This window comes from Heterodontus francisci, chromosome 13, assembly GCF_036365525.1.
Source record: "Heterodontus francisci isolate sHetFra1 chromosome 13, sHetFra1.hap1, whole genome shotgun sequence".
Taxonomy (NCBI): Eukaryota; Metazoa; Chordata; class Chondrichthyes; order Heterodontiformes; family Heterodontidae; genus Heterodontus; species Heterodontus francisci.
In genome coordinates this window covers 50,777,163-50,802,342 of record NC_090383.1, presented here as the reverse complement: position 1 = coordinate 50,802,342, position 25,180 = coordinate 50,777,163, and the positions used below count along the sequence as shown (strand labels likewise).

The window sequence follows — 25,180 nt, the reverse complement described above, 5'->3', positions numbered from 1 at the left end:
CTTCAGAAGACTCGAACGCATGTGAAAGCAGCAGGGAGAAGAAAATCCCAAAGAGTGTGGGTGCGAGAACACAGCCTTGTTTCACGCCACTCAGGATAGGAAAGGGGTCTGATGAGCCGCCATGTTGAATTGTGCCTTTCATATTGTCATGGAATGAGGTGATGATACTTAGTAGCTTTGGTGGACATCCAATCTTTTCTAGTAGTCTGAAGAGACCACGTCTGCTGACGAGGTCAAAGGCTTTGGTGAGATCAATGAAAGCAATGTAGAGGGGCATCTGTTCGCGGCATTTCTCCTGCATCTGACGAAGGGAGAACAGCATGTCAACGGTCGATCTTTCTGCACGAAAGCCACACTTTGCCTCAGGGTAGACTCGCTCGGCCAGCTTCTGGAGCCTGTTTAGACCGACTCGAGCAAAGACTTTCCCCACTATGCTGAGCAGGGAGATTCCACGGTAGTTGTTGCAGTCACCGCGGTCACCTTTGTTTTTATAGAGGGTGATGATATTGGCATCGCGCATGTCCTGAGGTACTGCTCCCTCGTCCCAGCACAGGCATAGCAGTTGCTGTGGTGCTGAGAGTATAGCAGGCTTGGCACTCTTGATTATTTCAGGGGTAATGCTGTCCTTCCCAGGGGCTTTTCCGCTGGCTAAGACAGTAGGAAGGAACTTAAGCAAGGAGTTAGGTGGGCTAAAAGGGTCATGAAAAGTCATTGGCAAACAGGATTATGGAAAATCCCAAGGCTTTTTATACGTATATAAAGAGCAAGAGGGTAACCAGGGAAAGGGTTGGCCCACTCAAGGATAGAGGAGGGAATCTATGTGTGGAGCCAGAGGAAATGGGCACGGTACTAAATGAGTACTTTGCATCAGTATTCACCAAAGAGAAGGACTTGCTGGATGATGAGCCTAGGGAAGGGAGTGCAGATAGTCTGGGTCAAGTCGTTATCAAAAAGGAGGTGGTGTTGGGTGTCTTGCAAAGTATTAAGGTAGATAGGTCCCCAGGGCCTGATGGGATCTACCCCAGAATACTGAGGGAGGCAAGGGAAGAAATTGCTGGGGCCTTGACAGAAATCTTTGTATCCTCATTGGCTACAGGTGAGGTCCCAGAGGACTGGAGAACAGCCAATGTTGTTCCTTTGTTTAAGAAGGGTCGTAAGCATAATCCAGGAAATTGTAAGCCGGAGAGCCTTACTTCAGTGGTAGGGAAATTATTGGAGAGGATTCTTCGGGACAGGATTTACTTCCATTTGGAAACAAACGTACTTATTAGCGAGAGGCAGCATGGTTTTGTGAAGGGGAGGTAGTGTCTCATTAACTTGATTGAGTTTTTTGAGGAAGTGACGAAGATGATTGATGAAGGAAGGGCAGTGGATGTTATCTATATGGACTTCAGTAAAGCCTTTGACAAGGTCCCTCATGGCAGACTGATACAAAAGGTGAAGTCACACGGGGTCAGAGGTGAGCTGAAGAGATGGATACAGAACTGGCTTGATTGTAGAAGACAGAGGGTAGCAGTGGAAGGGTGCTTTTCTGAATGGAGGGTTGTGACTAGTGGTGGTCCGCAGGGATCAGTGCTGGGACCTTTGCTGTTTGTAGTATATATAAATGATTTGGAGGAAAATGTAGCTGGTCTGATTAGTAAGTTTGCGGATGACACAAAGGTTGGTGGAGTTGTGGATAGTGATGAGGATTGTCAGAGGATACAGCAGGATATAGATCGGTTGGAGACTTGGGCGGAGAAATGCCAGATGGAGTTTAATCCGGACAAATGTGAGGTAATGCATTTTGGTAGGTCTAATGCAGGTGGGAAGTATACAGTAAATGGCAGAACCCTTAGGAGTATTGACAGGCAGAGAGATCTGGGCAAACAGATCCACAGATCAGTGAAAGTGGCAACGCAGGTGGATAAGTTAGTCAAGAAGGCACACGGCATGCTTGCCTTCATCGGTCGGGGCATAGAGTATAAAAATTGGCGAGTCATGCTGCAGCTGTACAGAACTCTAGTTAGGCCACACTTGGAATATTGCATGCAATTCTGGTCGCCACACTACCAGAAGGATGTGGAGGCTTTGGCGAGGGTACAGGAGAGGTTTACCAGGATGTTGCCTGGTCTGGAGGGCATTAGCTATGAGGAGAGGTTGGATAAACTTGGATTGTTTTCACTGGAACGACGGAGGTGGAGGGGCGACATGATAGAGGTTTACGAAGTTATGAGCGGCATGGACAGAGTGGATAGTCAGAAGCTTTTTCCCAGGGTGGAAGAGTCAGTTACTAGGGGACATAGGTTTAAGGTGCAAGGGGCAAAGTTTAGCGGGGATGTGCGAGGCAAGTTCTTAAACAGAGGGTGGTGAGTGCTTGGAACTTGCTCCCAGGGGAGGTGGTGGAAGCAGGTACCATAGCGACGTTTAAGAGGCATCTTGACCAATACGTGAATAGGATGGGAATAGAGGGATATGGTCCCCGGAAGTGCGGAAGGTTTTAGTTTAGGCAGGCATCAAGATTGGCGCAGGCTTGGAGGGCCGAATGGCCTGTTCCTGTGCTGTATTGTTCTTTGTTCTCGGAGACTCCCGCTGGGGGATTTGTAACTTTTTGATCTGGGCTGGGGCCAGGTCGTGTGGTTTGGCAGTAATGTGCGGGAAACCCAGATGATTGGGTTTCCCCACTTGCTTATGAGTTTTAACTCCACAGCATGTGTGTGACATCACTGACCGGTTCCCCATCTGGTAGTCAGACTAATTAACAGGCTTGGCTTCTAGTTGGGCACTGAATGCTGAAAAAAAGGCTGCAGGATCTGGTACGTGTGAACCCTGAACATGGAATTGGTGGGGGCAGAGCAGGAGGGGATATGGATTGGAGGAAAATAGGAAGAGTCGGTGGGGGAGGGGGTGGGTGTGTTGCACACTGCGGGGGTTTGGTGAGGTAGGTATGCTGGATCTAGCAGATAAGTGGAACAGCACTTACTTCCTGGATCCAGTAGTTCTCTCCTCCCAAAGCTTGGGAAACCTGGTTGAAAATAGTGCATAAGTGTGAGGCACGCAAACTCATTATGATTAGATTAGAGATACAGCACTGAAACAGGCCCTTCGGCCCACCGAGTCTGTGCCGAACATCAACCACCCATTTATACTAATCCTACACTAATCCCATATTCCTACCAAACATCCCCACCTGTCTCTATATTTCCCTACCACCTACCTATACTAGTGACAATTTATAATGGCCAATTTACCTATCAACCTGCAAGTCTTTTGGCTTGTGGGAGGAAACCGGAGCACAGGGAGAACTTGCAAACTCCACACAGGCAGTACCTGGAATCGAACCCTGGTCCCTGGAGCTGTGAGGCTGCGGTGCTAACCACTGCGCCACTGTGCCGCCCGATTGCCAACCCGCCTCCTGAGAGTGGATCGTCTTGTGTACTTATGTCTACCTGTCCCCATTCCCTCTCTATTAAAACAAGAGGTGGGTGGATTAGAACAAAATTGGGGTTGGGATTCAGATTTTTACCACTTTAACCTCCCAGCTGCCACAACTTTGTCTCTCTTGGGGGTTAAAATTCCCCTCGCCAAAGCAGTTTGTGAGGATTTCTTTTTATATTATAATTCCAATAATGTTTTACCATTCATTGTTTGATAATTGTACTTTAAAAAAAATGTTTCTTCAAGTTTGACGATTACTTTTTTTACTTTCATGTAATTCATAAGATTTTAAGAAGCAAATTAGTATCGGCAATGGAAATTGGAATTAAAATGATGAAATGTCACATGGTTTGTGCTTTCTTTTGAAGAATTGTTCCAGAGATGAAGCAACACTCAGAAAAAGAACGCTGTCCCTGTCTCAGCGAATAAGAAGTAAAAAGGGTTTGTTCTCTTCACTGAAAGGGTTGGATGATCTCGGAAGGAAGGGGAAAGAAAAGAAACCCCCAATTATGCAGGTATGTCTTAATCAAACTTTTTGATCCATAAAGTAACATGCAAAGGTTGTGCCTGTTTTCTTAATCAAACTTCCACAAAGTACTTTTTATAATGAAATGTTCTGTGGGAGAGGATTCTTTATAACTCAAGAAAGTGAATAATATGAATTGCTTAATACAGGTGAGGTAAAATAGCTGTTTAAATGGATTAAGCACAGTTGAATCTTAATGCAGCTCATTGTTTTCTATTGACTTTCTTGTAGGAATAGGATTGAGTCTATTGTTTTGGCTCTTTGTGATTTAGGATGAAACATTCTGATCTCCTTTAATCATGTGAAGAACTACTGGAAACCTGTCAGTATCTTGTAACCTACAGAAGCGACCATTAACAGTTATAGACTCATACTCTTCATACCAAAAAAGCATTAATATTGATGTAGGATGAGATGTACAGAATTTCATCTAATCCTATAAAGCATTTGCTGATAGAAATGTTGGTTTCTTGAGGTGCATGATAGAACTGTAGGAACGCTTGATTGAAATTAATCTTGCAGAAGCTAGCAGGTGGCCAGTATGCATGGGCGGATTCCTTGATCATTATTGCCCACAGTTGTTCTAGCCCATTTTGTTGGGCTGTATATGAACTTTCAAGTAACTGGCAACAGTGGATGTAAATGAATTGTCTTGAATGTAACTTCATCTGCCTGACATGATCTGAGTAGTACTTTAAATCTGTACTGTGAGAGCACTTAAGAATACTGTGGTCTGAGGCCATCTTTACCCAATTTCTGTCAGAAGTGCCATCTCCAATTGTGCTTTTTTTTGTTAAAGTGCAAACTTCCTAATATCTTTCTTGGGTTAGTAAAATACGCAATTGAAAATTTAATAGTTCTATAACTGAGTTTGGATAATATAGAAATAATATTGCATTAGCTATATTTACATCACAGAAGCAGATGGTCTGGCCATTTATGCTCCACATGAGCCGCCTCCCACTTCATCTAAATCTAATTGGCGTAAGGACAGAAAACAGCTAGTTGTGGTAAATGATTGTTTTTCAGACTGGAGGATGATCGACAGTGCTGTTCCTCAAGGATCAGTGCTAGGATCGCTTTTTAATATTTGTAAATGACTTTGATATTGGAATACAGGGTAACATTTCAAAATTTGCTGATGCCCAACATGGAGGTGTGGCAGACAGTGGGGATGATACCAACCGAATGCTGCAGGACAGAAGTAGGCTAGCAGAATGGGCAGACAAGTGGCAGCTGAAATTTAATAGAGAAGTGTGAAGTGATGCATTTTGGAAGAAGGGAGAGGCAATATAGACTTCATGGCATTGTTCTAACCATCTACAAGGCACAAGTCAGGAATGTGCTAGAATGCTCTCCACTTGCCTGGATGAGTGCAGCTCCAGCAGCACTCAAAGCTGATACCGTCCAGGTCAAAACCATCTGCTTGATTGGCACCCCATCTACCATCTTAAACATTCACTTCATCTGCCAGCGTGTACAGTGGCAACAGTGTGTGCCATCTGCAAGATGCACTGGAACAACTTACCAAGCCTCCTTTTGACAGCATCTTCCTGTGCAGGGACAGAGGGACCTGGGGGTTCATGTGCATAGATCTTTGAAGCTGGCAGGCCATATTGAGAGATTAGTTAGCAAAGCATATGGAATCTTAGGCTTCAAAAATAGGATTATTGAGAACAAAGGCAGGGAAGTTATGTTGAACCTTTTTATAAAGCTCTGGCCACAACTCGAGTAATGCATCCAGTTCTGGTTGTCACACTTTTTGAAGGATGAGAGGGTGCAGAGGGGATTTACTAGAATGGTTCCAGGGATGAGGGAATTTACCTGCATGGTTAGGTTGGAGAAGCTTGTAGTTTTCTCTTGGGAGCAAAGGAGGTTGAGGGGAGATCTAATAGAGGTACAAAATTATGATCCGCTTAGATAAGGTAGACAAAGGAAAACTGATCTTGTTAGCTGATGGTACAAAGACGCGGTGACACAGATTTAAGGTTTTGGGCAAGAGATGCAGGGGGAATGTGAGGAAGAACTTTTTTTAAACGTAGGGAGTGGTAATGACCTGGAGCTTGCTGTCTACAAGGATGGTGGAAGCAGCAATGATGAATGATTTCAAAAGGAAATTAGATAGGCACTTGAGGGAAATAAACTTGCAGGGCTACGGGGATAGAACAGGGGAATGGGACTAACTGGATTGCTCTACAGAGAGCTAGCAAGAATTACATGGGCCAAACGGCGGCCTCCTGTGCCATCAACATCCTGGGAGTTACCGTTGCCCAGAAACTTAACTGGACCAGCCATATGAATACTGTGGCTACAGGAGAAGGTCAGAGGATGGAAATTCTGCAGTGAGGAACTCTCGTCCTGACTCCCCAAAGCCTGTCCGCCATCTGCAAGGCACAAGTCAGGAGTGTGATGGAATATTCTCCAATTGCAGCTCCAATAATACTCTCAGCTCGACACCATCCAGGACAAAGTCTGCTTGATCCGCCGCCGCCACCAGCACGCAGTGGCAACAATGTAACATCTATAAGATACACTGGAGCAACTCGCCAAGCTTCCTCTGACAGAACCTTCCAAACCGGCAACCTCTACCCCCTAGAAGAACAAGGGCATCAGAAGCATAGGAACACCACTGCCTGCAGTTTCCTCTCCAAGTCGCACATCATCCTGACCTGGAACTATATTCCTGTTCCTTTACTGTCGCTGGATCAAGAACCTGGAATTCTCTTCCTAACAGCACTGTGGGTATATCTCCACCAGAGAAACTGCAGCAGCTCATGAAGGTAGCGTGCCGCCACCTTCTGAAGGGCATTTAGGGATGGGCAACAAATGCTGGTTTTGTCAGCAATGCTCACATCCCATGAACGAATAAAGAAATACTGATACTGATTATCTGCATAGCCTTCTACTCCTTTCTCCCTCGTGTACTTATCTAGCTTCTCAAATGCATCTATGGTATTCAGTTCAAATATTCCATATAATAGCATATTTCACATTCTAACCATTCTCTGGGTAAAGCAGTTTCTCCTGAATTAGTCACTGAATTTGTTACGACTGTGTCATATAGTTATGGCCTCTAGTTTTGGACACTTTGCAAATGGAAACATCTCTACGTCTACCCGATTGAACGCCTTCATAATTTTAAAGACCTCCGTTTAGTTCAACCCTCAGCCTTTTCTTTTCTAATGTCATGCAGGGCCCCACACACCAAGAATGAGACACATTAATTTCACCACATGAACATTGATTTTTAAACTGTTACTGGAGTAAAGAAAGAACTTTTTTTTTTAAAAGAAAGCAAAACCAGTCCCTTGACTGGAAAGACTTTTGCATATTTACAGACCGTGCTTAAAAGGAACAAAAGACCATTCCCTGATGCATTCAATCCACAATGGACTTTTGATTACAGACATCGAAGGTGGAGGAGTTAGCTTTCCAGGTGGACTGCTAAGATGGCCGAATACACAAACCGACATGGTCAGACCAATTTAATCGCATGACTGACTGACTGCAGGTTTTTTTTTTAACTTGCCACAGACTTTGAACTGAGAAAGCTGTTTGCTCCTGGACTGAAAAGACCTCCCGTGGCTGGCTCGCCGCAGCCTCTCCTGTCTGCTCTCATCTCTTGCACCAGTTTCTGAATCCATTGAAGACACATGAACCCCAAGAGCGAAAAGTCTCCTACAGTGAACAAGGTTTAAGAATAATACTGGGCCCCAACGAAAAGCAAGATCTACCTACAAGCAAGGGCTCCAGAGAGCTCGAAGCACACTAACAAAAACCCCTCATCAGTGATTGCCTCAAACCTCTCCACGATTTTTCTTCTCTTTTCTGTCTCTATTTGCATATACGTATCACTTATGCGTGCTAGCGTGGGTGTGGCGTGTATCCGTAGGTGTTAACTGAATTAGAGTTTGTTTTAATAAAATTTCACTTCTTTAAACCTAAGAAAGCCTGTTTGTGCTCATTTCTTTGCCTTATAATTGGAAAGTGGTGAACAAGGATTCACCAAGGGGGAGCTCAAAACAGTGTGTTTAAAACAAAACCCTGTTACAATAAGACCAGGTGAAGGCTGAAAGGGACCCCTAGACACCCTTCTCACCTGGTCGTAACACTAAGGAAAAGAGCCCCAGCCTATTAAGTACTTCCTTATAATTTATAACGCCTCCGTTCTGGTATCATTCTTGTAAATCTTACTTGCACTTTGCCTCTATACTCTTTTTGTGAAACAGAAACCAAAACTGAGCACTGTATTCTAAGTGCAGTTTACCCAAGGTCTAAACAAGATTAACATAACTTCTGTGCTTTTGCATTCTGTTCCTCTAGAAATGAATCCCAATACTTGGTTTCCATTTTTATGGCTTCGTTAACCTGAGTTGCTACTATCGCTACTTCTAATGATTTAAAAAAAAAAAAATCTGTACCCCTCAATGCCTTTGCTCCTCTACCCCATTGAGGCCACCTTCACCTCAATCTTGTTGATACTGAAATTATTTTGACATTTTTTCTCCCATTCTGCAGGTTTGTTAAAGTCCTGTCCTCAATATTAACAAACCCCGCATCCCAGTTTGGTGATGACTTCCGATTCCAGAGTCCAAATCATTCATATTTCCGCCTTCTGTTGATCTGAATAATTAACTTTAACTCCTACTTTCTGTTCTATTTTGTATAGTTTGCTATCCATTCTGCTACTTGTCCCCAGACACCACACACTCTGACCTTAGTCATGATTCTACTCTTGAAGGCCTTTTGAAACTCGAAGTATATCTGATGCAGTGCATTACCCATGTTTCTATTACTTCAGAGAATTCAATAAGGTTGGTCAATCATGATCTTCCCTTTTGAAATATGTGCTGATTATTAATATTTAATATCTTCATAATGTCTTAAAATAATACATTATTTCAGAAATCCTGTTAATCATAGTGTTTGAAATGATACCCAGCCATTGATATTTCCTTAATACCATTGCCCAAAGAGAGGGTAAAGATATAATGTTAATTTTGCAGCATTCTCTTTAGTCACATGTAGAAATTACCTTTTTTCCCTAATCAGTAGAATGCCAGCAAGCAAAACAGGAAGTGACCTTTTCCTCACCAAAACCTGAAATGGAGGAGGCACAAGTGTAACTGGCAATCAAATATGGTACTTAAGAACTCTAGTCATGCAGTTGAAACTATTCAGGTTTCATTTTATCTACTTTTATCAAAAATTGGGCGCGTGCTTTTTTTTCAGTACCAAGTTTGAAATTTGGCATTAAGATTTTACCTGTTCGGAGTTTCAGTCGATAATTATAGATATTGTTGATTTTAAAAAAAACTAGATTAGATAAGACACGGATTAATGCAAACTATTTTATTCCAAATCTTCTAGTTTTTTTTTAACTTGCCTAATTACTTCCTGCATGCCTTACATAGTAACAGTCATCCAGACAGATGGACGCATTAGCTCTTAATTGAGCAGCTGTTTAAAGTAGTTACCAATTAACTTTGACATTTTGACTGGTCTGTCTTTTTTTTCAATGGTATACTTAACAATTAGATTATTGTTAGTTTGTACACTTCAATGGACATTCATGCAGTAAAAGTCCTAGATTCTAGCAAGAGCTGAGCAACTCTAGGCTATAGTGTTAAATTGTCTCCTATATCTTGCATATCTTTTTTTTTTATCCAATGTATTAATGGTCATAATGCTCCTTTGTAATTTTGTGCTGGAAAGGGTCACCTAAAGGTAATGAAAACACAATACATATACATGCTCTAATCAGCTGTGAACCCAATTTCAGTATAAAATTAGTTGGTGCAATTTTTGGCTTTCCTAGTAATTGGATGTGATATTTGGTTATAATACTGACAATAAACTGATCTCCTCTTGCCCCATTCCCACTTATACATAATGAATAAGTAGAAATCTATATTGCAGGGTATACAACCTGAATCATAATTTGAAAAGTTTGAACTTTAATGGAATACTATCATCAGTGACACAGTCCCTTCTGTGAGTAATTACCTGTTATACCCTGTGAATGTTAAACAAGTTATATTAAAAACAGAACACTGTTAAATTCGTTTACGTAGTGCTGAGATACAGCTGCAAATTTAAACATTTATACCATGTTTCTGTAACTGCTGCTGTAATCTGTCTATATTTGAGTGCAATGGTGGGCCAGGCTGTGCAGCCTTGCAATTACCATTGACCTCCAGTACTTTTGATGAGGTGAGAAACCTAATGCAACATCTGTACTTGGTTAATGCCTACAGAAATATAAGCATCCGATCACTTCATAAAGCGTATTACTAAATACTCCAACATTTTGTGGTGGGGAGCAGCCCTTTTGATCGCAGGCATTTAGGGATGTTTAATGTTAAATTCACAAGATTTCTTTTGGACCTGGAGTACAATCATGAGGGCACATGTCTTCCCTACCCACTCTCCTCCTCACCAAAGTTTCATCGTATGGATTATCAGCTTTCACTTCTCTCATGCCCCCACCGCCATCCAACAAAATTGCAGAACTGTCTCCAGTATGTTTCCAAGCTCCTTACACATTATTTTAGAAGGAACTTAATATGTAATGCATATTGTCAACTTTTTTTTCACAATACTTTGTGGGGGAGGGTAATAAAAGATGGCCTATGTGGTTAGGCCTACACAGTTGTCTGTAATTATAGTGAAGGAGGGTCTAAATGCTTGTCTTTGAAGTAGATGTAATGAGAATTTTGCATTTATTGGCTTTTGAGTTGAAGTTCTGAATTTTTATACCGTCACGGATTTGTGCCCTTTGTTTCAATGTTATTTTGGAATCTAATGAAGTGTTTCTTTAAATTAAAGGTGAACTTTTTGAACAGTGTACATGTTGCAGTTTCCAACATAGTACCTGGGATCATTTTAAAAATTAAAGCTTAAAATTAAAATACCAGACTGGTTCCAGGAATGAGGGATTTTAGCTACAAGGTTAGATTGGAGAAGCTGTGGTGGTTGTTCTTGGAGCAAAGGAAATTGAGGCGAGATTTGATAGAGGTGTACAAGATTATAACTAATTTAGATAAGGCAGGCGAAGAAAAGCTGTTCCTGTTGCTGTTAGTATAAGGACTAGGGGATACAGATTTAAGGTTTGGGGCAAGAAATGCAGGGGTGGGTATGTGAGGAAGAACTTTTTTATGCAGCAGTGGTAATGACCTGGAACTCGCTGCCTAGGAGGGTGATGGAAGTGGAGATCATTAATGATTTCAAAAGGAAATTGGATGTTTACTTGAGGGAAATAAACTTGCAGGGCAATGGGGATAGAGCAGTGGAATGGGACTGACTGGAATGCTCTTCAGAGAGCCATCATCGACGATGGGCTGAATGGCTGCCTCCTGTGCTGTCGTGGCTCAACTCTAAATTTATAATTTGCTTTTTCTTCTCCCTTACTGCCAAGACATCTTGCATTTAGGTAGACTCTAATACAGAATAACATCCCGAGGTACTTAGATAAGCGTATTTGGACAAAAATTGACACCAAGCTAAAGGAGACCTCAAGATAGGTGACTGAAAGTTTGGTCAAAGAGGTGCATTTTATGGAAGGCCTTAAAAGCCAAGAGGGAAGTGTGAATTCCAGAGCTTGGGAACACCAGTTATAGTTGACTTTTAGCTGATGCAAAGTTGAGCCAAAATACAAGTATCTCCGAGAGGCTATGTTGCATGTGATACCCAAACTGAGGCTGACTTGGCTTTAGTACCGCTGCATACTTTGTGTTATTGCAAAAATTACTGCTTCTTGAAGCACTGATACCAAAACTTGCCATGCAGTCTTTTAATTTCCATAGAGTAAGTTTGCAGCTTTTGTCTGAAAATATTTCCTCTTTGGCACAACACAGGCTGCATTTTAGAAATAGGTGTCATTTCTTTTATTACATGCCAGTTGAACATAGCTTTGTGCTGCATCCTAAGTACACAATGTTACCAATGATGAAATGAAATTGCCAACAGAAAATAGCTAGTGTTGAAATCAGGAGCAGTGTGGACAGGGTGAAGACAAAGAGCAGAATGGAGTGAACAGTGAAAAATTTTGCAACGTGGCTGCCCAACATTTTTGAGCTGGGGACTACCTTAGATACTTGTGACAAAGTCTCTGAGTGCACTGCATATTATTACACAACCATCCATTCCTCATACACAGTTATTTTTGAATCTTCACACTTTATTCTTGGAGAACAGTGTGAAGTCATGGAAGAATTTGCAGGCTTATTAATAGGTTGATGTGCTGTGACGTGAGCTGGGAGGGTTTTCTGGGCTTCACAGAGTTGTTACAGTGCAGAAGGAGGCCATTCGGCCTCATATCCGCACTGGCTCTCTGAAAGAGCAATTCCTTCAGTTCCATTCCCCTGCCTTCTCTCTGTAACCCTGCACATTCTTCCTTTTCATGTAACTGTCTAATTCCCTTTTAAATGCTTCAATTGAACCTGCCTCCACCACGTTCTCAGGCAGCGCATTCCAGACCTTAACCACTCGCTGCATGATAAAGTTTTTTCTCATGTTACTTTTGCTTCTTTAACCAAATACTTTAAATCTGTGCATTCTCATTCTCGATCCTTTCACGAGTGGAAACAGTTTCTCTCTATCTACTCTGCCCAGATCCCTCATGATTTTAAATGCCTCTATCAAATCGTCTCTCAGCCTTCTCTTCTCCCAGGAAAACAGTCCTAAATTCTTCAATCTATCTTCATAACTGAAATTCCTCATCCCTGGAACTATTCTTGTGAATCTTTTCTGTACTCTCTCCAATGCCCTCACATCGTTCCTAAAATGTGGCACCCAGAACTGGATGCAATACTCCAGCTGAGGCCAAACTAGTGTCCTATAAAGTTCAACATAACTTTGCTCTTGTACTCTATGCCCCTGTTAATAAAGCTACGGATAATGTATGCTTTATTAACTGCTCTCTCAACCTGTCCTGCCACCTTCAATGACTTGTGCACATATACACCTAGGTCCCTCTGCTCCTACACCCCCTTTAGAATTGTACCCTTTATATTGTGTCTCCATGTTCTTCCTACCAAAATCATCACCTCTCGTTTCTCTGCATTGAACTTCATCTGCCACCTGTCTGCCCATTTTACCAACTTGTCTACGTCCTTTTGAAGTTCTACACTGTCCTCCTCACATTTCACAATGCTTTTAAATTTTGTATCATCTGCAAACTTTGAAATTGTGCCCTGTACACCAAGGTCTAGGTCATTAATATATATCAGGAAAAGCAAGGTTCCCAACACTGATTCCTGGGGAGCTCCACTACAAACCTTCCTCCAGCCCGAAAAACATCCATTAACCACTACTCTTTGTTTCCTGTCACTCAGCCAATTTCGTATCCATGTTGCTACCGTCCCTTTTATTCCATGAGCTACAAGTTTGCTCACAAGTCTGTTATGTGGCAGTCTATCTAATGCCTTTTGAAAGTCCATGTACACCACATCAACAGCATTGCCCTCATCAACCCTGTCTTTTAACTCCTCAAAAAACTCCAGCAAGTGAGTTAAACATGATTTTCCCTTTAGAAATCAATGCTGGTTTTCCTTAATTAACTCACTTGCTTGCATAACCCACACTCAAAGGGGCAAGGTACACTCACCAGATGCAGATATCATGCTGGATGTCAATCCAGAATTCCGAATCTGATCAGCCTTCACTTGCTAGGGCTGTCTGCTTCCTATGTAGAAAAGGTAAGAACTTTTGAATAACAAAGTAAGACCTCCCCATTCTCCTTTCCCCTTTCTCCACCTCCCCAGCCCTGCAAGTCAGTCATACCATCCTCTAAAACCTGAAAATTTAGAAGCATCCACTCTTTGCAATTCTTAGGCCCAGAGAACTGGAAGAACCTACCCTGGACTCTAATTAGGGAGAAGTCTTTTCAGTGTTCCAGGACCAAGAATAGCCCAAAGATCTGGTGTGCCTCTAAGTATAGAAAGCAACTGGTAGGTGTTTCCTGACTACCTATTGTACACCATTGAGCTACACAATCAATGATGCAGCACATTTTATTCATTGTGCCTGTGTCAGCTCTTTGAAGGAGCTATGCAATTAGTCCCACTCCCCTGGTCTTTCCCCATAGCTCAGCAAATTTTTCTACTTTAAGTTTATCCAACTCCTTTTTAAAAGTCATTATTGAGTATACATCCAATATCCTTTCAGATCACAAGAAGTTACTGTCTAAAAAAAATTCTCCTGGTCTCATCCCTGGTTCTTTTACAATTACCATAAATCTGTATCTTCTGGTTACCGACCCTTTCTCCGTTGGAAACATTTTCTCCTTATTTACTCGATAAAATGATTTTGAACACTTCTATATTTAATTTCCCACAAAAATTCACTGTTGTAAGGAAAACAACACCAGCTTCTATAGTCTCTGTGTAGCTGAAGTCCCACATTACTGGTACCATTGTACTTTGTATCTACTCAATACCTTGATATCCTTCCTAAAGTGAGGTACCCAGAATTGGAGACACTACTCCAGCTGGGGCCTAACCAGGGAGTTATAAAGGTTTAGCAAAACTTTTCATGCTTTTGTATTCTGTGGGCTGAATTTTCATTCCCTGTTCCTGATTCCACCATTGGGATGAAATGTGAGTCAGGAACCCATAAATGTCAGTGGCAGGACCCCGAGGACATTTTGAAGCAGATGGCCAATTAAGGGGTAGCCTTGGAGATCCCTGTCTAATTAAGGACAGCAGGTGGGCACCTAAGTCTGGAGTGCTATAGCAGGCCAGTCAGCACAAATAGATTGGCAGAGGTGGGAACAGCTGAAGTCAGTCGGGAGGCCCAAGGGTGCCTCCATTCCCAGTTGCTGGCATAAATTAGGTAAGTAAGAGGGCCAGGATGGTTGGGGCCTTCTGAAGTCAGGGGTGGGGGGGCTGCCCCCACATTGACGGTTCTGATGTCTACCCACCCTGCCGCAGGGAGGCTGCCACGGTTTCATGGGCGCAATGGGTACTGCATACGCCAGATTAAAAATCTGGTTGGGTTTGGGAGAATGCCCTTAATTAAGCCCTCAGAAGCTAATTGGTTACCATGTTCTGGCGGGTGGATGGTATACAGGCCCTGCCACCTCTTCCAATATCGCTGGGTGGTAGGCCTGCATCGGAAAGCGGGACATGAAATCGCAACCTTTCCCACCTGCAAGTCCTGACTCTTCAGCCAAGTGAAAATTCAGTCCAATGCTTCTGTCTATAAAGTCAAAAATCCCACGTGCCTTTTTAAGAGGCTTTTCGACTTTTCCTGCCACCTTCAAAGATTCGTGTACCTACACCCCCCAGGCATCTCTGTTCCTGCACCCCTTTTAAAATTGTACTATTTAATTGTATTTTTGTCACTTCTCATCTTACAAAAATGCATCACTTCAAACTTCTGTTAAGTTTTATATGCCATGTGTCTCCCCATTTCACCATTTTATGTCCTCCTGAAATCTCTTACTGTCTTCCTTGCCGTTTTCTACATTTCAGAGTTTTGTGTCATGTGCAAACTTTGACATTATTCCCTGTATGCCTAAGCCCATGTCATTAATATATGTCAAAAAGAACAGTGGTCCTAATATGGGGGACCACTGTATACTTTCTTCTCACCTGGAAAACAACCATTCGCCACTACTCTCTGCTTTCTTGCTCTCTCTTGTCTGTAGTTACTGCGTTTATCCTCCTTTTCTGAATAGGGATGTACCGTTCGCAGCCTTCCAGTGCTCTGGCACCATTCCCATATCCAAGGAGGATTGAAAGATTGTGTGCAGAGCCTGCCCAATTTCTACCCTTCCTTCCCTCAGTGACCTCTGATGTCACCCATTCGGGTGACTTTTCTACATCAGAGTCATTCTGCAGGAAGTTTTTTATACGAATGTAACATGATTATTATGTTGCGCATTTAGTGTTTCTATTTACTAGAATTACTTTTGGCAATTGCCGTGAACTTCTGTCCTTTCGCAATGCACGTTTATCTCGTAACCTCTACCAAACTGGTTATATAGATGGCTCTTCCTAAATATTGTAAAGTAGAAGTGAGGAAGGGTGTGAACCTGTTTAAAAAGTTATATTTACATTCTCAGACTTATTTCTGCTTCAAATTAGATCGCCAAATATATTGGTTGATTCTGTATCTGTGCAGCAGGATTTCCAGAAATTAGCTGGATAACTGCACATGTTCCAATCACTTAAATTGAAACATTTTGTCCATTTTTGTTCTCGAGGCCGCTCTGATTATTGCTTTGTTGTGTGCTGGATTATAATTTTTCTTCAGAATCTTTCTTCTTGGGTGTTAATCAGCTTGCTGAAGATGTTGGTTTTAGCAAAAAGAGGGTTTAGTGAAATGACTCCAAAATCTGTTCCTTAATATTGACTTTTCACTCTTACACTCCTGCAGGTTAGCAAACCAAGCAGAAGGTTCCATTTCACCAGCACTGAAGAACTGTCTCGCCTCTTGGGCAAGATATGCAATGCTTTTGTGGACGCTTTTATATTGAGACCTATCTCAGTGCCAATGAGTTCCCAAAGCTGTCATTGAGAAACCAGCTGCAAACCAAATATTACTGCCAAACTCAAAGACCCTTTTTTTGTAGGTCTTCCCAGCTGTTTGTCTCAGTGAGTCCCAGTAATTTTACATTTGGTTTGCATCCAGCTGTGGGAGTTCCACACTAGTGCCATAAATAAATCATCTAAAATTGGCACAATGTGTAAAGCATTCAGAATAAATTTGTATGTGTTTTACTTATATAGAAGGTTTAATTCATTGACAATAAAATGTCCCTAGCAAGATTTCTCAGGTTCGAGCTGCTGATAAATGAAAATAAGAAAGAATTTCCTTCTGAAACATCCATCGATGATGGCAAGACTAAATTCCAGTTTCAGGTGGCCTGTGATGTATGCACTGTGTCTTAACCTTCACCTTCAGGCTTGTAGTGAAAGATTTCCATATGTTGTTCAAATCAGTCTTGATCGCTGTGGGTGGTTGCATTATAACCCTTAATGTGTATTAAATAAGTTTACTCCATGTGTGTGTCTCTCCCTCCTGTGGACAATCTACAAAAATTCTTCGTTCCTTTTGGCGCAGGAAACTAGCTGTTGCCATGTCAATAACTATTTTGGTGGGTCAGTTTTTAAGCAACTGTAAATTATTTATTTAAAAGTTGGTCCCACCTCAAAAGTGGATGTTGAGAGTCAGAGGAAAGTGCATTATCAAGTTTATTAAGATATGTAAAATGTAGAAAAGAGGTGTAAGTAAAGAAGGATGCAAATGGAAGAGAGAAAGTTGAGGATAATGGAACTAAATTTTTTAAAAAACTAAATTGTGGATATAGATTTTTATCCATGATAAATACAGTAAAAGAACTTCTATTTGAGAAGCTCTATTATTGAAGTAGTGTTTGTTTTAGGGGCACAGTGCATGAATTGAAAATTTATAAAAACCGTTGAGCTGACGGAGATGTTTTTTTTCCTAGGACTGTCAGCAATCTCGGGTAATTAACTTAACATTGGCATCATTTGCTGTTGGCTATATCAGTTAGATTATTTGGCAAGCTTCATACATTTCACTATTTTTGGATGCTTAAATATTGAGTTGTCTTTCTTTACAGCTTTTATGTTCTCCAAAGAAATCAACTTACACATTTTATATTTGACCCTAAGCATAACACTTTTTTTGTCATATACAGGGTTAGTTATTTTTAAGTGCAGCACTTAATCTCCTTTGACGAAGACAAATTAGGCTGTCCCTTTGCTAAATAGCTTGCCACTAAAGCTTCTTGACCTGACATGCATAGGTGGTGCAACTAGAGTATAGTTGGTTCATTTGCCTAAATGTCTTGAATGTTATGTCTAAACCCTCTTTAAAGTTATATAGTTAATAGAACTAAAAGTTCCATTGTCCCTTGACCACCATCTTCCTGGTGGCTATGTCCAGTCTCCACTCTGCTCCTCCTTCTGATGACCAGATGGAACTTGCTGTGTAGGAAATTGTAATACCTGTATCTTGTCACTATGCTCAATTCTACTGTGCCATAAACATTTTAACGTCATACTGCCACAGTTTCAACATTGTGATTTAAGCAATGCAATCAAGAAATCAAGTAAACGTTGAATTTTTGTGAATGTATTGATGCACTTTTAATTGACCTCTTAAATACCCATTTCCCCCCCCCCCCCCTCTGATTTTTCTTCTCTTCGGAAGTCATACTGTGATATGGTTTAACTGGCAGCCTCTTCTATCTTGTCCAAGTGGCCATACTGCAGGCTTAACCTATAAGCAGGATGACACAATAGCAACCACGAGCATCTTTGTCTCATGTCTAGAAATGTTCAGACCAATTCTAATGCAGCTTTAACTTGCTTACGATCTTGTTATTACGTCATTGCAGTTGGTGGGACTTTGCTATTTGCAGATGTTTTGCATTATTTCCTACATTACAAAAGTGACTGCACTTTGAAGTATTTCATTGGCTGTAAAGTGCTTTGGGACATCCTGAGGTTGTGAAAGGCATTATATAAATATAAGTTTGTTACTTTTTTGGCTAAGGTTGTCTTTGGTAACAAAGCAAACACCATGCAGTACATTTTCCCACAGTCTCTTAAAGCCCTAACTATAAGTTTCTCCTACCAAATTCAGTCAAACTTTACAATCACAGCACTTTAAGAATAGTGAATTTCATGATTTCACGTATTTAAATGATAAATTTTAAGGTGTTGCAACAAACTACAAAAATGATTTTTTAAAAACAAAACCAGACAAGGGAGGTTTCTGGTTTCAAATGGCATTTATTGTATACTCAAAAACTATTGTAAATGATGACTACAAACACAACACATTCTTTATTCACTAAAGTCAGTAACTGAATGTGAACTTTGGCAACCTGCAACTGTCTCTTTCTTCATTGCCTGTCTCTTTCTTCATTGCCTGTCTCTTTCTTCATTGCCTGTCTCTTTCTTCATTGCCTGTCTCTTTCTTCATTGCCTGTCTCTTTCTTCATTGCCTGTCTCTTTCTTCATTGCCTGTCTCTTTCTTCATTGCCTGTCTCTTTCTTCATTGCCTGTCTCTTTCTTCATTGCCTGTCTCTTTCTTCATTGCCTGTCTCTTTCTTCATTGCCTGTCTCTTTCTTCATTGCCTGTCTCTTTCTTCATTGCCTGTCTCTTTCTTCATTGCCTGTCTCTTTCTTCATTGCCTGTCTCTTTCTTCATTGCCTGTCTCTTTCTTCATTGCCTGTCTCTTTCTTCATTGCCTGTCTCTTTCTTCATTGCCTGTCTCTTTCTTCATTGCCTGTCTCTTTCTTCATTGCCTGTCTCTTTCTTCATTGCCTGTCTCTTTCTTCATTGCCTGTCTCTTTCTTCATTGCCTGTCTCTATGCTGTGAACGTCTGTCTGTGTTTAGACACTTCTGTCTCCGCGTCCAGTTTGTTGGAATTGTCAGAGCCGTACAAGCTTGTAAGGGATTCTGCGTTGAGTCGTCTTGGGCAGTTCCTCGAGGACGAGGATGACTTTCTTCCACTCGAGTGTTGTGGGTCCTTGAATGACTGGATAGTCCAATTCTGGATCCGCACACTCTGCCACAGGTGGGGCAGGTGATATTTGGTGAGGCGAGTGAGCAGGATGCTCGAATTTCCAAACGCCTCTTCCACTGTTTGCACTCGGTCGCTGCCTGAGCTTGTCGACGTTGTTCGAACTGGCTGGCACCTTTGCGGATGCTTGTTCATTTTGGGTGGTCTCTGGCAAGAGATTCCCACAAATCAGTGGAGATGTCACATTCTTTGAGAGGCTTTAAGGACTTCCTTGTAGCGTTTCCTCTGCCCTCCTGGTAGCATCTTGCCATGACGGAGCTCGGAGTAAAAAGCTTGTTTTAGGAGTCTTGTATCAGTCATGCAGATGACGTGACCCATCCAACGTAACTGACTAGCCATGATCAGTGTGTCTATACTGGGGATGTTGGTCTGAGAGAGGACACTAATATTGGAGTGCCTGTCCTGCCATTGAATTTGCAGGATCTTGTGGGCGCAACGCTGGTGATATCTCTCCAGGGCTTTGAGATGTCTGCTGTCCAGTGTCCTTGTGACAAGAAAAGTGTTGGAAGGGCTAACACCATTGGAGTCGTCCTTCTGACAAAATGCCTTGAACATGGCTTGATCATAAACATCCTATTTCATCAGAGACAAATGCAAGACCTCATGGCAGCACCCTAGCTCCAGGCATTGGCAGTTGCTTGACTACATCATCGTTCGAGCAAAGGACTGCAAGAATGTTCGCGTCACCCGTGCCATGATAGGAGCCAATGACTGCTAAACTGACCATCGCCTAATACCAGCTACTATCTCCATAAACCAATCCAAAAACAGCAGCAGAAGCACTGCTGCAGGAAAATCAATGTCGATGTTATCAAGGACTGTGCAAAGACAGACCTGCTCGGGCAGTGTCTCACAAGCAACTTGGCGATGCTCAACGAACAGAAATCACAATGTCCACAATGTCTGGTCTGCTCTCAAACATACCATAATCAGCACTTGCGAAGATACTCTTGGTTTCCCAACCAGGAAACATCAAGACTGGTTTGATTAGAACAACCAGGAGAACTTGGAGGTACTAAATTGCAACCACAAGGCATTTCTGAACTGGAAGCATCACCAAAATTTGCATTTACTACCAAAACAGCACAGGACAAGTACAGTCTGCTTTTATTGCAATGCTTTTATAAGCAGGAATCTCCAGCCTACAGTTCTGTTAAAAGCCATGCATCGCATCAAACGAGTTTAAATCCACCATCAACAGGTGACCAGCTTACTGGAACGCAAGTTCTCCCTGTGTCTGCGTGGGTTTTCTCCGGGTGCTCCGGTTTCCTCCCACAAGCCAAAAGACTTGCAGGTTGATAGGTAAATTGGCCATTATAAATTGTCACTAGTATAGGTAGGTGGTAGGGAAATATAGGGACAGGTGGGGATGTTTGGTAGGAATATGGGATTAGTGTAGGATTAGTATAAATGGGTGGTTGATGGTCAGCACAGACTCGGTGGGCCGAAGGGCCTGTTTCAGTGCTGTATCTCTAATCTAATCTAAAGAGTACATCCATTATTTTGTTGTAAGCATTGTGGATTGTGACATGTCAAAATTCAGACCAAGTGATGAAATCCATCAGTCGTGTAGTGTTTTTGGCAACAAACTGAACCTTCTCTTTAAGCTGAGCATCATTTAGAAGGCTTACAATGTCTATTGAAGCTGGTGTTTTTAGTGTCAGTGTGAGCTCTTCTGAGTCGAAGTCTGAGTAGTATTTCAGGTGAGCTGCATGATCCTGTTCTGCCCAAAACCAAGAATTCCAACGTGTAACTGCTGGCTCTGGAGGAAGGCTAATGTTTTGTTTCCCAATTTCAGCCACATTTATAATGTTGCCTTAATTGAAGCTTGCAGCTAGGGCAGTGTTTGAAGATCTATTTAATGTAGCTGACCAGTTTGTCGACTTTACTAAACTTACTTTTCCTCAGCTCACTGATGAGAGAAATTATATGTGTGTTATCTATAATATGGACAACGTTAGGCATTACACGTTGGAGCACAGATTTGAAAGATTTGGTCATGCAAGTTGCATGATCACTGATGAAAGACACTATTGAAATCATATTCTGAAATGTTTTTGATTTTCACTTGGAAAACTGTGGTATAATAGCTTTTAAGTGGATGCAGTCTGTGAGCACTGTACACTGAGCTTTCTTGACTGTACATCTTCGGCCTTACCAGACATAACTAAGCAAAACATACAGCACTCATCACAAATAATTGTGAAAGACTCGTGTGTTAATCTGAGACTACGTCTCACAATGTGTAGCAAAAACCTTTGGTAGGTAGTGTTACAACCGACTGCTCCAGTCAAAGCCCCCATCAAAATATGATTCTGATTGTGGTGGGATAAATGCGCTATTAATTCAATCCTGTCCCTCCACAGATCGCATAACATATCATTTTAAACTTTCCAAATTAATGAAAGGCCCAGCCAAATTGTACTATCTAGCCCCAAATGAGGCTAACCAAACCAGCTGTCTTTAAATCAACAAATTAACTGTTTAATTAGAAAAACTAAATTCTTAAACACTACCAAGATATAAACAACAGTTAAAATAGAAAAAAATAGAGTCCTTGCAAATTTACACTCCTGGATGTGAAACAGTCCAAGGTTGCTTGAAGTCCTCACATCTGTCCGATGAGGAGAAAAGGCTCAACAGTAGAACAGTCTGTATTCTAATCCAGAAGTCAAAATTGTTGTTTCTTTCTCCAGTGATGAATATCTACAATTAACAACTTGCAAACACTTTTTAATGAATCAATTTGGCTTTGGAATTTTTGAGGGATAAGATTGTCATAATCTAAGTTCCCTTCCTTCGGTTTAAATTCTCAGGGATCTCTGTTTTGGTTTGACTTTTTAGAATTTTGAGAGAATAATGAACAGACTAAATTCTCTTCCTTCTGTTTAAATGGTCTGAGAACGCTCCTTTCAGATGCTAACACACAGTTGCCTGTCTGTCCTCTGTTAGAACAGGCTCTTTGCACTATAAGCCAGTTCAAAATTAAATTGTAACAAATGTATCTCTCGATGCTCAGTCTGAGTGGCTGTAGCCAGGGCAATGAGAATGAACCCTTTGAATTGTAGTCTCTGGCTGTATCCCGGGTCAACGAAAATGCATTCTTTGACTCAGCTTCTGGAACCTGCTGCCTTAAAGCAGTACAGCTCCTTTTCCCAGCCTTAAAGGCACACTGCATTCTTCCCAAAAAAAACTACAGGATCATAACTGTAGTCCTGTCTTAGTTTATTTGCACTTGGCAAGCAACCACAATTTTTCACATTACGTAGAATTACCCACAGCTTTGGGTGATCAGATTTTTCCAGTGGTATGTTGGCACTTGCAAAAGCATCCACAATTTTTGTTGTAACCAACTGATGATTTTCTGAGCTTTCTGTCGACCTCTTCAAATGAGATTGAAATCATTGCTTGTTGGTTTTTTTTTGTGCTCGTTTTCCAGCAGCGTGATGTTGGATGCTCTCTTTCTGCTGCAATGGCTTTCAGACTCAGGTAGGTGGTGCTGAACTGTTGCCCATTCTGTCTGATCCAATGCAACATTGCAGCTTGTACAAAACAGTATTCCACCATCGGCATGCAGAATTTGGCTTCCAAATTCTTTCATTCACTAAGCTGTTGTAATGATTGTGGCCGTTTTTGGTTTGCTCACTCTGGCATTCTCAGTTGCCTTCTAATACTTGAGACTGCTTCTCTCATCTACTGATCAGTGAGGTGAGTCTTGTGTCAATCACTAAAACGTGAGATGTTTGCAACATGCCCAGCAGTGAAGCGAGCCTTGTATCGATGAATAAAATGTGAAAAGTTCACAAAAAGGTCGGTTTCACAGAGGACCAGAGATTTCACGGTCCATGATGCATTTTCCATGGCCGTGAATTTGGTAGGGCCCTACTAATGGGGCTGAATTTCATGATCCTATCGCTGGTCCTGGTGGTGGACCCAGAAGCAGATGCCGTCGCCACCTGTGACGCATGCGGCTGGCCGACCACTATCATGCAGTGGGTGGCCCCTTTACATAAGGGAGGCACGGGGTGCATTCATTCACGTGATGGGGACGGGCTCCTAGGCCGTGATTTGCAGTGTCAGGTGACTCGAACGTAGGTGCTGGTGCTTTATTTAAAGTGCTGCCAGCCGTGCTGTTTCTTTTATTGTTTCTTTTCAGTGATTCACTGATTCATCGTGCTGCTGGAGCCACTGTTGGAACTCCTGGATGCGCCCCCACCCCCCCCCCCCCCCCCCCCACCCCACCCAATTCCAACGAAGGATGTGCTGCCCTTGGAATAGAGCAGGAGTGACTGGGCACTATGTCTGAGGCAAGACACTGGGTGACCCCACGGTTTAGCCGTGCCTCCCTGAAGATTCTCCTCGAGGCTGCAAGGGGAAGGTGAGAAGTCCTCTTTCCAAGGATGGCATGAAGAGATCCTCTTTTACCCCCCCTCTCCCCGATCAAGCAAGCCCAGATGGAGATTGTAGAGGAGGTCAGGAGCTGTGGGGCTACCACATGCAACTGTCCTGTGTGTAGAAAGAGAGTGAGTGACCTTCTTTGTTCTGCCAAGGTGAGTCCTCCATACCTTTCTCCTCTTTGGGGCTTGCTTGTGACTATGTGCAGTGCAACATGGGGAAGGAGTGACCGCAAAAGGCCTGGGAAGGGGGTTAAGCATCACCACATCCTGGCAGTCTTCTCCAGGTCCGCATCCTTCTCTGGTCAGCAGGAAGGTTCAAGTGAGCCTTGTAAGGGAGGAGGAGAAGCTGACCTCCACATCTGGGGGCTTTCCTCAGGGCACTCTGAATGTGGACAGTGGCTCCTCAGTCCCTCCGCCAGTGAGCCTAGCTCCAGTAGCCACGACAACTGAGGAGGCTTCTGCACCTGTGCAGCAACCTCTCAGGCAGCCAGAGGACGGCTGCCGAAGTCATCCCCGGTGAAGGGGCAGCCTGCCTCCGCCTCGGCTGCAAGCGCAGGGGTCACACCTCATTGAAGCACCTACGCACACTTGGGGATTCACAGGTGTTTTCCATTTACTATTTGTTTAATAAACCTTTATCATTAATACAGTTCATATTCATTGCTGTGAAATACCCATTCTTTCATGCCTGAATTGTAAGATGCTGCCTTCACCCTTGCTGCCGCATTGGGCTGCCAGTGTAGGCACAGGCCGTGTTAGGTAAGAGTCTCAGATGCGCTAGAGCGTGTGGTGAAATGGGCGCAAGGCGTGGAGTAGAGATAGAAAGTAGGTGACAGACTGAATATAGTGAGGTGTCTTTATTGAGTTCACTTTGAGAGGCCATCTTGGTAGCTGGAAGTGGTTATGTATGAGATTGCCTCTTGTCTCCATTGCTCGTTTCTCAGTGTGCCTGGCCTCCATTGCAAGGGTTTCAAGATCCAGTGCTGCACGCTCATTAGCTTCCTCCACGTCCTCCTCATCTGTTGCGGTCTGGTGATCGATCATGTCCTTTTCATTCAAGGCCTCCCTCCTCTGCAGTGCTAAACTTTTGCAGAGCACAGCAGATCACCACAATATGCGAGACCAGCTCTTTTCCACCCACCCCCCCCCCCAACCACTACAGCATACAGCAGCAGCCAACCAGATCAATTGAGGCACCAGAATCTCATCTCCAAGCCCAATGGACTGCTCGATGGTCGCTCGGATGGAGTCATGGCAAGCATTGTACCTTTCTT

General features: G+C 42.5%; 1 protein-coding gene across 2 annotated transcripts in view; it reads left to right on the top strand.

Annotated features, from left to right (window-relative positions):
- The window catches only part of LOC137376374 (rho guanine nucleotide exchange factor TIAM2-like), a 438,770-nt gene that overhangs the window by 223,588 nt on the left and 190,002 nt on the right, over nucleotides 1-25,180 (top strand). For both annotated transcript variants that reach the window (XM_068044808.1, XM_068044809.1), the window contains one exon: nucleotides 3,786-3,932. In XM_068044808.1, coding sequence (XP_067900909.1) covers nucleotides 3,786-3,932 — 147 coding nt within the window. The remainder of the gene's footprint in view (nucleotides 1-3,785; nucleotides 3,933-25,180) is intronic.